Source organism: Procambarus clarkii, chromosome 84 (genome assembly GCF_040958095.1).
Source record: "Procambarus clarkii isolate CNS0578487 chromosome 84, FALCON_Pclarkii_2.0, whole genome shotgun sequence".
Classification (NCBI taxonomy): Eukaryota; Metazoa; Arthropoda; class Malacostraca; order Decapoda; family Cambaridae; genus Procambarus; species Procambarus clarkii.
The window spans coordinates 18033271-18046421 of NC_091233.1; the positions used below are offsets into that span (position 1 = coordinate 18033271).

A 13151-nucleotide genomic window follows, 5' to 3' on the forward strand; every position below is an offset into this window, starting at 1 on the left:
TTATCAATGTGACATCTAACCTCATGGTATTTTTCCCTCTACGAGTCCAGGTTATCTTGGTTATCTTGAGATGATTTCGGGGCTTAGCATCCCCGCGGCCCGGTCCTCGACCAGGCCTCCTTTTTGTTACACCCCCCTAGGAAGCAGCCCGTAGCAGCTGTCTAACTCCCAGGTGCCTATTTACCGCTAGGTAACAGGGGCATCAGGGTGCAAGAAACTTTTTGCCCATTTGTCTCCGCCTCCACCGGGGATCAAACCCGGAACCTCAGGACTACGAATTCGAAGCGCTGTCAGGCGCCCTGGAGTGTATTCCCCGCTCATTTAATGTAGTATCAAGTTTTCAGTATCCAAGGTGTAATGTTCGATACGTTGGTGATACCTCATGCTACCTAAGGCCCAGCTCAGGTGACCAATATGCCGTCTACAGTATATATGTTTGCCTCTAAGATCAGTTCCATCCTTCGGAATACGTAAACCCACTATTAACCTATACATCACCCTGTCAGGTACAACGGCCACCCCTTCCCCCATAAGGAACCCCACATACTACAACCAACCCCCTCCTTCCCTCTCCCATAACCTCTTACACCACATTAACCTCGACACATTAATCGAGAAAATTACGAACCATGAAGGCCCTTAAAAATGAAGACTTCTCTAGAATTCTCCCCTAAAAAAAGTAATTAAGATAACCCTTTTTCTTTGCTCCCGGTATCTATGTACGCCAAGTAGCCGTGGGCTGTGGGCGTAACTCACCAGGAATTAGCCCAAATTGCCTAACTTGGTCACTTATAACCAGGCTGAGGTGTCAAGCAGAGAGAGAAACACACGTAATGAAAGTTAACTTTTGCATCTCTGACTCCTAATGTTTACATCACTATTTGCCTCTCCCTCATCCCTCCCTTGAGGGAGGAGGTAGGGGAAGAGGTGGAAGGAGATGAAGTGGAAATGATAAGGCGGAAGCAGGAGATGAAGAAGCAGGAGATAGACACACAGTTGACAAAATATAACAGCTCACATAATGTAAGACAAAATATATCTTTAAACACAGATATTTCATGGTTGACTGACATTAGGATTCCGCTCTGTCAAGGTACAACAGCTGACAAATCGCTCTTCACAAACACCTGCGATCAGCTGTTGTTGTTGTTGTTACCTGCTCAGCTGTTGTTGTTGTTACCTAATGTTGTTGCAACCAGGTATTGATGCTGCCAAGAGGCATTAGTTCATACACCCCTTTTCCGGTAGGAAAATAACAAATAGCTTTGGTCTAAGACAAGATATTTGGTAACAAGATCAACTCTGCAGTATTTAGGGAGTTTATATATATATATAAATATAAATATATATATATATATATATATATATATATATATATATATATACATATATATACATATATATATATATATATATATATATATATATATATATATATATATATATATATAAATATAATATATATATATATATATATATATATATATATATATATATATATATATATACTGCTAAGGTGCCCTGTACACCAGTTGCATAGTGCTCCTGGCAGTATGGGTTCGAGTCACTTCTGGGGTGTGAGTTTTCAGTTGCATGTATGCCTGGGGACCATTCAGGCTTGTTCGCATATATTATATATACATATATATATATATATATATATATATATATATATATATATATATATATATATATATATATATATATATATATATATCGTATATCTCTAATGTGTATCACAACTAGAGATACACGGTTAGAAAAAAAATTTTTTGAATCTTGATTAGAATCCAATTTTTTTTTCGTGAATCACCGAGTACAAACAGCCAAGTCCTCTAATACTAACGAGGCTAACCAACTTCTAACCCCCAGAAACAACCCCACACTACACGCTACATTTACTCCCAGACAGTAACTACCGCAAGCAGTTGGTAATGAAGTAGTTTAATCCAAGTAATGAGATCAACAAAGCCCTTACTCGCCAATCACGCACGACATAACCCAGTTTTGTTGTGTTTTTCAGGACGAGAAGAACCAGATACTGACTACTAACTGCTGGTTGACGCATGTGTGGGCCGACGCCCATCTCACTTGGAATGCTTCTGATTTCGGTGGGATTCAAGTCATCAGAGTGCCTTATCAGCGGGTGTGGAAGCCAGATATTATCCTCTATAACAAGTGAGACTTTTACAAGTTGTGGATTCATTCGATTGTGGGTGGTGTGTGTGTGTGTGTGTGTGTGTGTGTGTGTGTGTGTGTGTAGGGGTGTGGGTGGGGGTGTGTGTAGGGGTGTGGGTGGGGGTGTGTGTAGGGGTGTGGGTGGCGGTGTGTGTAGGGGTGTGTGTGGGGGGTGTATGTGGGGGTGTATGTGGGGGTGGGGGTGTGGGTGGGGGTGTGGGTGTGTGTGTGTGTGTGTGGGTGTGTGTGTGTGTGTGGGTGTGTGTGTGTGTGTGGGTGTGTGTGTGTGTGTGTGGGTGTGTGTGTGTGTGTGTGTGTGTGTGTGTGTGTGTGTGTGTGTGTGTGTGTGTGTGTGTGTGTGTGTGTGTGTAACTGCTATGTAATTACCATATGCTCCTCACTGCACAAATTTGGTGTGATAACCCTCTTTTCATTTCATTTCTTCGACTTCAAAATACGTTTCAATTCCAATTTAGTAATGTACAACTTTATTGTCCCCCATCTGCATTTCCTTGCACTTACTGGAATTAAACTCTAGCAGCCACCTTTTAGATCATTCACTAATTAGTCTATTTCAGATACACTCAAGAGTTTTCCCCTAGCATTGACTGTGCAGTACACCCAGTCTAAGAAAAAAGTGATTTATTAACAGTTCGCCATGTTTTCTTCTGCCTGCCTAGTGCGGACGCCCAGTATTCAGCGGCCACCATCAACACGAACGTCATAGTCACAGCGGCCGGTCAGGTAACGTGGCTATCTCACGGCATTTATCGTTCATCATGCGACATGAACGTCGAATACTTCCCGTTCGACATCCAGTCGTGCAAGATGATGTGGGCCTCGTGGACCTACGACGGGTATCAGGTAAGTCGTAGAGGATAAGGTGGAGCTTTTGTATGTACATACAAAAGGATACCACGACATTCCTATGGGTGTGGTTTTTCTCTGAAGGGATAGTCTGGTTTCCCTCAACTCCTATGGGACGATAAGTACTCTTGGACCTAAGACGGATATCAGACCAGTCCTAAGTAGGGCAGAAGATCCTTGTTTTTTAAGTCCATGAGAGGTGATCAATAGACTATCACTAGAGGTCTTAATTAAACTTTCAAAGTATCACGAATATTTAAATAATGAGTTAGGATTGAATTAGGAGGCTTTTCTCTCAATAAATAGCCTCATGAGCCATCGTTTTGAGCTATATATATGCATGTACTAAGCGCACAATGGTTTTTTTAAAGTGCTTAAAAACTGAGGACATGTTGCAGTACGTGATTGTTGAGATTGTCTGAAATTCTTAGGCAGTTCTTAAGGTGATTTAAGGACATATTTTATCTGAATCTGTCTACAATTATATTCTTTAACGGAACTATTAAATAAAATATATAGTGCCCTTTTTCCATATGTTGACTTTCACTTTCACATCGCTCATAAATGAAAGTGACACTTTGAACCAAACTGTTGCATACATAACCTTACATATGTATGTTGCATACATATGTATTACGTATATATCCCGGATACTGAACAGCTTGTCAGGGGCTACATGTTTGCTCCCAGAACTACCTATTTAACTTTTTGAAGCGAATTAAGTGTCCTAGATGTGTTCGAAGACTTCAGCCTTCCAGGGCCCATCGATAACCATTTTGGGAGTGGATATTTCCGGGGTCCCATCGATAACCACGGGACATACGGCAGTATAAAATTTTTAAGAGCGCGCCCAAGTTGTCAGGACGTGACTTGGCAGCTGAAATATATTTCGAATAATCTTATTCTTGTTTTGTTCCTTGAGAACGTTCTGTGTTTTCGTCTATTGATAAAGTGTTTACATCAGGCCTGCTTGCGGCATTGTTTACAGAAGCGAGACGTTTTGAGGAGCCTTAAAAATAAGTATAAATACGTCAAAACGTGTGTTTTCTGTAAACTGTAGCATTGCAATAAAATAAAACAAAATAAAACAAAACGTACAAAAAAATAATAGGGGTGGTAGGAGAAGAAAAGATTAAAGTATCCAGTGAGAATTCACAAGATCTTCTCTGAATGCCCTTTGTTTTCTTCTTCGAGGATGTGGGTCCCTGCAATTGCACCAAAGGTGGTACCCCTAAATACGTCAAATATCTAAAAATACGTCATAAATAAAAAAAAAGTGATAAATCTAAAATAAATACGTCACCCCTCTAAATACGTCACTCAGGGTGACGTATTTAGAGGGCCTGGAATCCGCTAAACTAAATATAATATTCTGTATAGACCTTGTATAATCCAGGGGTCAGATTAACACACTCAGACAGTTTTCTATAATCCAGACACAGACTGGTACATTCAGAGTTATATTTTCCAAAATCATGGGTTCAGATTGACCTTTCCAGAAAAGCTTTAATTAACCATGAATCATTTTAGGCATTAAGCCAATCAGACCATAGATAACGAGAGTGAGACCATCAGAGGACCTTACATAAACTGCCTTAGGGTAACGGATTCAGGCTGAAAGGGCTGCTTTCCAGGACCCTTTGCCAATCAGGATGAAGAGTAATGAACTTAACTGACATTCGATAAATTTCTCTGTGGCTGATACTGTTGAAGGAGAGACAGACAGATGACACCCCTTTTAGCCTTGCTGTTGTTCCTAGCTGTTGTTCCTAGCTGTTGTGTCTAGCTGTTGTCTCTGGCTAGTAGGCGGGGTGTGAAGAGCTAGACCGCACTACCCCGTAGACTAATAGACAAGTACTGATAGGTAAGTTCAACCTAAAACACACTCTCAGTTCACATCTTTGTCGCACTCTCTTTACTCAATCTTTGCTTCAATATGTCAGCATCTTTGGCTATCTCTCAGTATCTTTATCTATCTCACTCAGCATCTTCATAGTTTCTATATCATACTATCTCAGTCTACTATCTCTTTCGTGTTCCCCGACGTAAGGAAAACGGTCAATTTAAAGTGCCCTCTCCTAACCTACCAGAGGACCCAAAACAAAAAACGGGACAGCACGTCACTTTCGCCAGCCGCTTCCATTTTCTAGTACGAAAATGTTTGGCCTCATGTAACGCCTACGAGCGAAAAGCGACGTTCTTTGTAGGAGGACAAGTTGACATTTCACTATCACAATCTACCTTTCTATCTGACCTTTCCTCTCATTATCACTTCCACTCTACCGCTCGTTTTCACTATCTCACCCTTTCTCCATCTCAATCATATTATCTTTGAAGGTTCATATATTATTCAGCTTCCGCGTATATCCCAGATGCTTGTTAGCTCTAGTCGTTAAGGATGTCTCCCAGCCAGTGTGTGTGTGTGTGTGTGTACTATCAATCAACTCTGAAGTGTCTCTATTCAACACACTGTCTCTCTCAACTTTCATTCAAAGTTCCGCCAAAAATGTTTTAATCCATCTGCTTTCATTCGGTGTCCTCCTGTGACATAATTATATATATATATATTATATATATATTATATTATATATATATATATATATGGTTCGTATCTTGGCCGGGGAGGATTGACTGGGCGCCAATCCTTAACTGTAGCCTCTGTTCACCCAGCAGTGAATGGGTACCTGGTTGGTAAACGATTTGGCGGGTCGTATTCCGGGAAAAATTAGGATTAAGGACTTGCCCGAATCGCTATGAGTGCTCGTGGCTGTACAAGAGTGTAAGAACTATTGTATAAATAGAAATAAATAATTATATAAATATAATTATTTCACAAAACACAATTTTTCTGTATTTTCTTTTTCTCCTCCTGTAACTTGGATCTTTCATTCATGTAATTCGGTCTTTCTCTCTCCTGTAATTTCATTTTTCTATCCTGTATCTTGCTCTTTGCTTCCTGTAACTAGATCATCATCTTCTGCAACTTGATCTTTCTCTACTGTAACTTGGATCTCAAGTGAAATATCACCATTGCAGAGGCTAAGAATATTAAAATAAATGAATTTGCAAATATGCTTTTGTTTGAGGCTATCATTAATATTTAATAAATTGCCTCGCCTGTTCCATAGTTGGTGAACCATGCTAAATGTCTAAATCTGATTTTCTGGCAGTGTTTTGCATGAGCAGACTCAGCCTTGTTCTAATCTCATTCATCAGCACTGTAATTGGGCACCATTCCTTTCCCCCGTCCCATCCCAAATCCTTATCCCTTCCCAGTGCTATATAGTCGTAATGGCTTGGCGCTTTACCCATGAAAATTCTGTCCCTCCATCGTTTCTTTGATCAGCTGAAATTGATTTTAAACACTGATTTACCACCATGTAACTTAAGAACACCTTAAGGTTATCAATCAAGATTTTCTTGAGGAAACACCTGGTCTATATAAAGATCTCCTCACTAACATAACGTCAATGTCGCCGTAAATACCTTCTCTCCAAGACCTCTCTCTCTCTCTCTCTCTTCTACAACGATGTTGGCTGCCGTTCAAGACTCGTTTCCTACCTGTATACAAAGACCTCTTAACTCCTCAATACCGTCATTTGATTTTTCTAAGTCATATTCTACCCTTAGTCTTTAACCATCCACAACACGTAAGGCTTAACACGAACAATAGGAAGGGAAAGTCTCAGCCTGCTAATTGGAGTCTGAAGTCGTCTAATCACATACATAAGAAGCAAAAAAAAAAAAAAACACACATCTTCACCTTAAAAACTATAATCTCTATATCTCTTCGACAACAAAATGATCAGACTTAAGAAGACTTTCATATTAACAAATCCACAAAGGCTGTAATGAGGGTTCGAACGTACGACCGAGAGGATCCCAGACGCTGCCTTAATCGACTTTTCTTATTCCCTCTCTCAATAGCTGGACTTGGTCAAGCAGATGGAATCTGGGGACATGTCTAACTATCAGTCCAACGGAGAGTTTGACCTGCTGGAGTTCACCGCCTCAAAGAATATTACCTACTATTCTTGCTGCCCTGAACCTTACCCAGACATTACCTTTACCATCAAGCTCCGCCGGCGTCCCATGTTCTATGTCTTCAATCTCATCCTACCCTGCGTCCTTATCAACGGGATAGGTGAGTTCTTGCGTCTCATTGTATACTCATTGAGTACAAGATTATCAACGGGATGGGCGAGTTCTTGCGTCCCATTGTGTACTCATTGAGTACAACATTATCAACGGGATAGGTGAGTTCTTGCGTCCCATTGTGTACTCATTGAGTACAACATTATCAACGGGATGAGTGAGTTCTGTCTCTTGCGTTCCGTTATGCCCTTATTTTGTCCAACAGGACCTGTTGTATTATATGTCCATATCAACGGAAGTCCTCGTGGAATGCGCTTCCGTTTGTGTCGTGGACTAAATTTGGTCATTAACATCGAGAATAATGCCCAGTTTTCATGTTTCTCGATTGCATTTGTACTGCGTCATAACTTGCGTCTTGATCTGACGGCATAGTTACAAACTTCTGTATCTTGTCTTGCTTTATGAGCTGCGTCAACCTTGCGGGTGTAACTTTATCAAGAATTAAGTTCGAATTTGATCATTTTTTTGCATTTTGTTACCATATAAATCATTGCGTTTAGTCTCGTTCTACTGGACCCCTGGAACAAGAACCGGCAGGTGATCATAGGACCCGTAGCCCTTCTGTAGCCGTAGAAGGGCTACAGGTCCTGTAACTGTAGCTATGGTAGGGCTACGGGTCCTTCAACGGTAGATATGGAAGGGCTACGGGTCCTGCAACGGTAGATATGGAAGGGCTACGGGCCCTGTAACGGTAGATATGGAAGGGCAACGGGTTCTGTAACGGTAATCAGGGCTTAACAGCTGCCAATAACCCTTGCAACATCCATCAATTACAGAATAAACAGCTCGATGAAATATGACTGGCGGCTTGTAGGCATATTTCAACGAGCCTTTTCCAAAACACTGAAAAATAATAATATTTCCCAACTTAGATTCCCCCATGATCAATATTTGTATTTGAGTTTGTCTTCCGTCCTTCTCTCTCTCACTCTCACCATGTCTCTCTCTCTCTCACTCACTCACTCTCTCACTCTATGTATCTCACCATGTCTCTCTCCCACAGCTCTATTGGTGTTCTATGTGCCTAGTGAATCAGGAGAGAAGGTGACTCTAGGCATCTCTGCTCTACTCTCTATGACAGTCTTCCTAATGACCATTCGCGAGTCTCTACCTCCTACGGAGAAGACGCCTCTTATCAGTAAGTTCATTTTAACTTTTATCCCTCGTGTGTCCTTATTAGCTCTTCGTAAGCCCAACAACTTGGGCTGGACGGTAGAGCGTCATGCGGGTCGGCGTTCAATCCCCGACCATCCCAAAGTGTTTGGGCACCATTCCTTTTCCCCCGTCCCATCCCAAATCCTTATCCTGATCCCTTCCAAGTGCTATATAGTCGTAATGGCTTGGCGCTTTCCCTTGTTAATTCCAGTCCCTCTTATTATTTTTATAAAAATCGTTAAGTATCTTAATAAAATATATTTCATCTGAATTATGCTTAGAAAGAACATTTCCTTTAATCAGGTATTTTTTTCAGAATACTCAATTATTTCCAGGAAACGAAATTATAACAAGAATACGGTGAGCCACTATGATAATATAGGACAGGGAAGGGATACAAGATAGACTAAGATCTAGGACATAATTATATAGCACCCAAGGAAGGGATTTAAGAATAGGTTAAGAGGTGGGATAGAGTCCTGAAGGAACAGTGTCCAAGCACTTAGCCCAAGATTGTCCAACACTTGTTATAAAAGAAGTTTCATAAATAAGTTCAAGATGGGCCGTAAAGGCGGGTTTCCTTAAAAGTTCTCACGGAGAAGCACCCATATGAACATTAAGGTTAATAGTGTGTGGCCCGCTCACAATATTCGGTTAAGGAGATTTGTTGCTAAACTTGAAGACGTGTATTGTGGTCCATATAAACGGATCTCCTGTAATTAATGATGCACGTGCCAGGACCCAGATTCACGAAGCAGTTACGCAAGCACTTACGAACCTGTCCATCTTTCCTCAATCTTTGACGGCTTTGGTTACATTTATTAAACAGTTTACAAGCAGGAAAACTTGTCAATCAACTGTTGTTATTGTTATAAACAGCCTCCTGGTGCTTCGGAGCTCATTAACTGTTTAAAAATTGTAAACAAAGCCGCCAAAGATTGAGGAAAGATGGACAGGTTCGTAAGTGCTTGCGTAACTGCTTCGTCAATCCGGGTCCTGGCGTACAGGTCACGTGCCTGGCGTATAGGTATTTCCGTCTCGCATAAAACATCTAATTTGCATATACCTTGGCATACACGGCAACTCTATGTCGTACACAGCTTCTCTTTCACGTACAGGGGTATAACCAGGTCGTACAAGCCATATCCTTGGCGTAGATACAATGATTCTTGACGGGAGTCTTAGCTCATCTTCCAGATGCTCTAAGACTCCCACTGACGTAATGAGCATCTATTCATCTTAGAGTCGGACACCTTCCAGCCTCAGACTACAGCTTCCACTGTACATGACATCTCACTTCATCTCCGGGGCATTACCCATCTCTCCCTGCCTCCAGGTATGTACTACGGGGTGACCATATGCCTGGTGAGTCTGGCATCAGGTCTGGCAGTAGTGACACTCAACATTCATCACCGAGGAGTGAGAGGCACCGAAGTGCCTCGACTCGTCAAGAGGCTCGTCCTTGGAGGTCTCTCCCGGTTCCTGTTCCTCCACTTCCACCCGGCGGGGATTGAGGACAAGAAGATACACCTTAATGTGAGTTGGTGATGGGTTTTCTCAATGACTTTTTTTAGGGTGGCGGGGGATTGAATTTATATATATGGCGGAAATGTTTATGATGCTGACATGGGGGGAAGGTCGTGGAAATGATGTGATTTACACTCTTGGCGGAAATGTATGGGAGAGAGAGAGAGAGAGAGAGAGAGAGAGAGAGAGAGAGAGAGAGAGAGAGAGAGAGAGAGAGAGAGAGAGAGAGAGAGAGAGAGAGAGAGAGAGAGTGCGAATGAGTATATGCGAGTGCGTGTGTGTACTCACCTAATTGTGCTTGTGGGGGGGGGGGTTGAGCTCTGGCTCTTTGGGCCCTTCGTGTGTGTGTGAAGGTGTGCGCGTGTGTTACCGTCAACACCACACCCCTGGATGCCCACACACAAATGACACATCTCACAGCTTTGACGTTCAGTCAAGCAGGAGATCCGCCACACGCAGCTGTCCCTAGCAAGGGTGAGAAGGTCCTGTGGCATCATAATAACAGAGACGAGAGAGAGAGAGAGAGAGAGAGAGAGAGAGAGAGAGAGAGAGAGAGAGAGAGAGAGAGAGAGAGAGAGAGAGAGAGAGAGAGAGAGAGAGAGGAGAGAGAGAGAGAGAGAGACCAACGATGAGAATCTGTTTTCGGAAGAACAAGAAAAAGATGAAGGGAGTGGGCAGAAGAGATAAGAGAGAGAGGGAACGAAAAGGGAACAGGAGGACATGAGAGAAAAGGGAACAGGAAAGAGGATACGTGACAAGAGAATCAAGCGAGATAAAAATGATGAGAGGACGTAAACAAGACTACCGCAGACGACGTCGTTAAACCCGAGAGGGAGAGGTGACGAGGCTGAAAGAGAACGATGCGAGTCACTGAGGTCCGCCTGGGTGTGAAAGAAAAGGAAAAGATCAAGTAAATGAAGAGGTTAAGACAGAAGACTGAGCTGTTGAGGATGGCTTGTACTGATACACATGGCGATAGAAGACGAATAGGAGGTAGGAGAAACATGGAACAAAGGGAACAGATGCAAAAGGATGAAAGAAGGATTGAAGGAGCCTGGAAGAGAGAATATCACCTTGGGAGCAGATACCTAAGATCGTCAAGAGGATCTGAAACTCTCCAAGCACCCGGAAATTGCACCAAAATCAACAGACAAAAATTATATAGAAGATAAATATGCAAATTAATAATAAGTGAAAAACGGAAATAGACTCAAATGGAAGTTCCGTGGTGAACTTCCTGTTCACTACGGAACAAGAACAAAAAGTTCACCACGGAACAACAGAAGAACACAAACATAAGCATTTCTTCTAATCAAACTCATAAACACTGACCAATAAATTTAGGTTTGCCATCAGAGGCACTCAAGAGATACGAGGCTAAACCTGAAAGGGCAATCGAAGCAAGTTGGGTCACTCCACAGGTAAGGAAAATAGAGCCAGAGATGACATGATCCGAGTATAAAAGATACTCAAGGTATTGACAGGGGTTATTTTATATATAACTCACTGAGAAGTTTGCTTTAGCTACGCTACTAGGAAGTTTGTTCCACTCGTCTCTCTACACGGTGTTAATCAAAATATTGTAAAATCTATACTTGCCAAATATAGATTTATTGATCAATACAATGATCAGTGTATATCAGTTTCTATACATTGGCGAACAGTGTGACCTTTTGTAACAGTTCCCTCCAGTCTATACATACATTCATGTATGTATGTATGTATGTATGTATGTATGTATGTATATATACCTTCAACCCATTCTCCTAATAGAACGTCGCATTTTGACGTATACTCTACCTAAGGGCAAAAAATTGTCGTACTAGAAAACAGTAGCGGCTCGCAAAATTGACACTGTCTCGTTTTCTGTTGTGGGTCCTCTGGTAGGTTAAGATAAGGGCACTTTAGTACGACAGTTTCTTGACGTTGGGGAATCCTTAGTTAGCCGGACTGATACGTAACCTTTTAACAATCAACTGGTTAATGAATTTAGAGACATAATTGACAATTTTACGCCTCTGGATTACTCCACAGGACCTGAGACCAGAAATGGGAGTGAGACTGGACCCCATTAGTGCCCAAAAGTTCCACAGGTCTGACCTGGACAGCGTCGACCTGTACAACACCTCGCCAAGGTTCGTGCCCCGTCGACACAACGCCTCCAACTACGATTCCATGCCCTTGCCTACGACAACAGCCATGCACCCATCAGGTACGTCCAGCCGGCCCAATATACAACCGGCCTCCAGTCAGGCTCACTCAGGAACATGTTCATTTTGCAACCCATCCTATTAAACTAACGTTGCATTTCGCCGGTATGCGCGCTATGACCAAAAAATGGACGTAATTTGAAAAGAAATCGGCTCACGAAAGTGATGTACTGTCCCGTTTTCTGTTTGAGTCCTCCGGCTTACTCGGTTAGGTTAGGAGAGGAAACTTTCAATTAATTAATAAACACTTTCGCGCTCTCGGCGCTCAAAAAAAAACAATACCCCATATGCTTTCGGCACTTCGCGCGCCTACGCGGTAAGACCGAAAAAGTGTACACTCTTTTGACTGTCCTGACAATAATTGAAGGTGCACGTATTTAAATTTGGTGTCACTGTGTTCGCAATAAAATTGTCTATAAGAGCATACCTATAAAATGCCGCCCAAGCATAAGGAGTATCAACACCAAATAAAAAACTATGCAGATCACTCGCCGAGAGCGCCAAACAGCAACAAAATGTTTCCACTCTCTTAATGGTTGCAAAGCCTACAGTTGTCCTACATCGCTAATTTTGGTATCATTGGAATCGCAATAAAATTCTCTACACGGACATATGCATATGAATGTTTAATATAGGTAATTGCCCACCCGCAAGAGTGTGTGAAGTGGAGAGTAGTTAGCCGCGAGCGCACTGGCGAAAACACAGGGGGGAAATCATGCTTGGAAAGTTTATACGTTTCCTGACCCTACTTTTCTATGTACGTATTTATTTTTTATACCAATGTGTTCGCAATAAAATTTTCTATAAGATGAACTGTATAACATTTGTACAAAGCATGTGTAAGAGAAGCGCCAAATATAGAACCACGTCGCTCAGTATGCGTTCGCGGCAGAAACGAACGCATTGTTTTCGTTCGTTTGATGTTTGTCATGTTTATACTTGTTGAAACATTTTATAATTTGTATGACAGTGATCGCAGTAAAATTCCCTACACAGACATATACATAACACATACAAATATTTCTCACGTGTTGGATATATCAACGGCTAAAGGGAACC

At 41.9% G+C, this 13151-nt stretch overlaps 1 protein-coding gene and 1 long non-coding RNA gene across 3 annotated transcripts in view; one reads left to right on the plus strand and one right to left on the minus strand.

Annotated features, from left to right (window-relative positions):
* LOC123774878 (uncharacterized) overlaps positions 1–13151 on the minus strand; it is a 329931-nt gene that overhangs the window by 57365 nt on the left and 259415 nt on the right. The gene's annotated exons all lie outside the window — the stretch shown is intronic.
* Positions 1–13151, plus strand: part of LOC123774876 (neuronal acetylcholine receptor subunit alpha-10) — a 54790-nt gene that overhangs the window by 32642 nt on the left and 8997 nt on the right. For both annotated transcript variants that reach the window (XM_069316582.1, XM_069316583.1), the window contains exons 4-9: positions 2024–2178; positions 2859–3042; positions 6973–7189; positions 8204–8338; positions 9692–9891; positions 11917–12094. In XM_069316582.1, the coding sequence (XP_069172683.1) occupies positions 2024–2178; positions 2859–3042; positions 6973–7189; positions 8204–8338; positions 9692–9891; positions 11917–12094 (1069 nt within the window). The remainder of the gene's footprint in view (positions 1–2023; positions 2179–2858; positions 3043–6972; positions 7190–8203; positions 8339–9691; positions 9892–11916; positions 12095–13151) is intronic.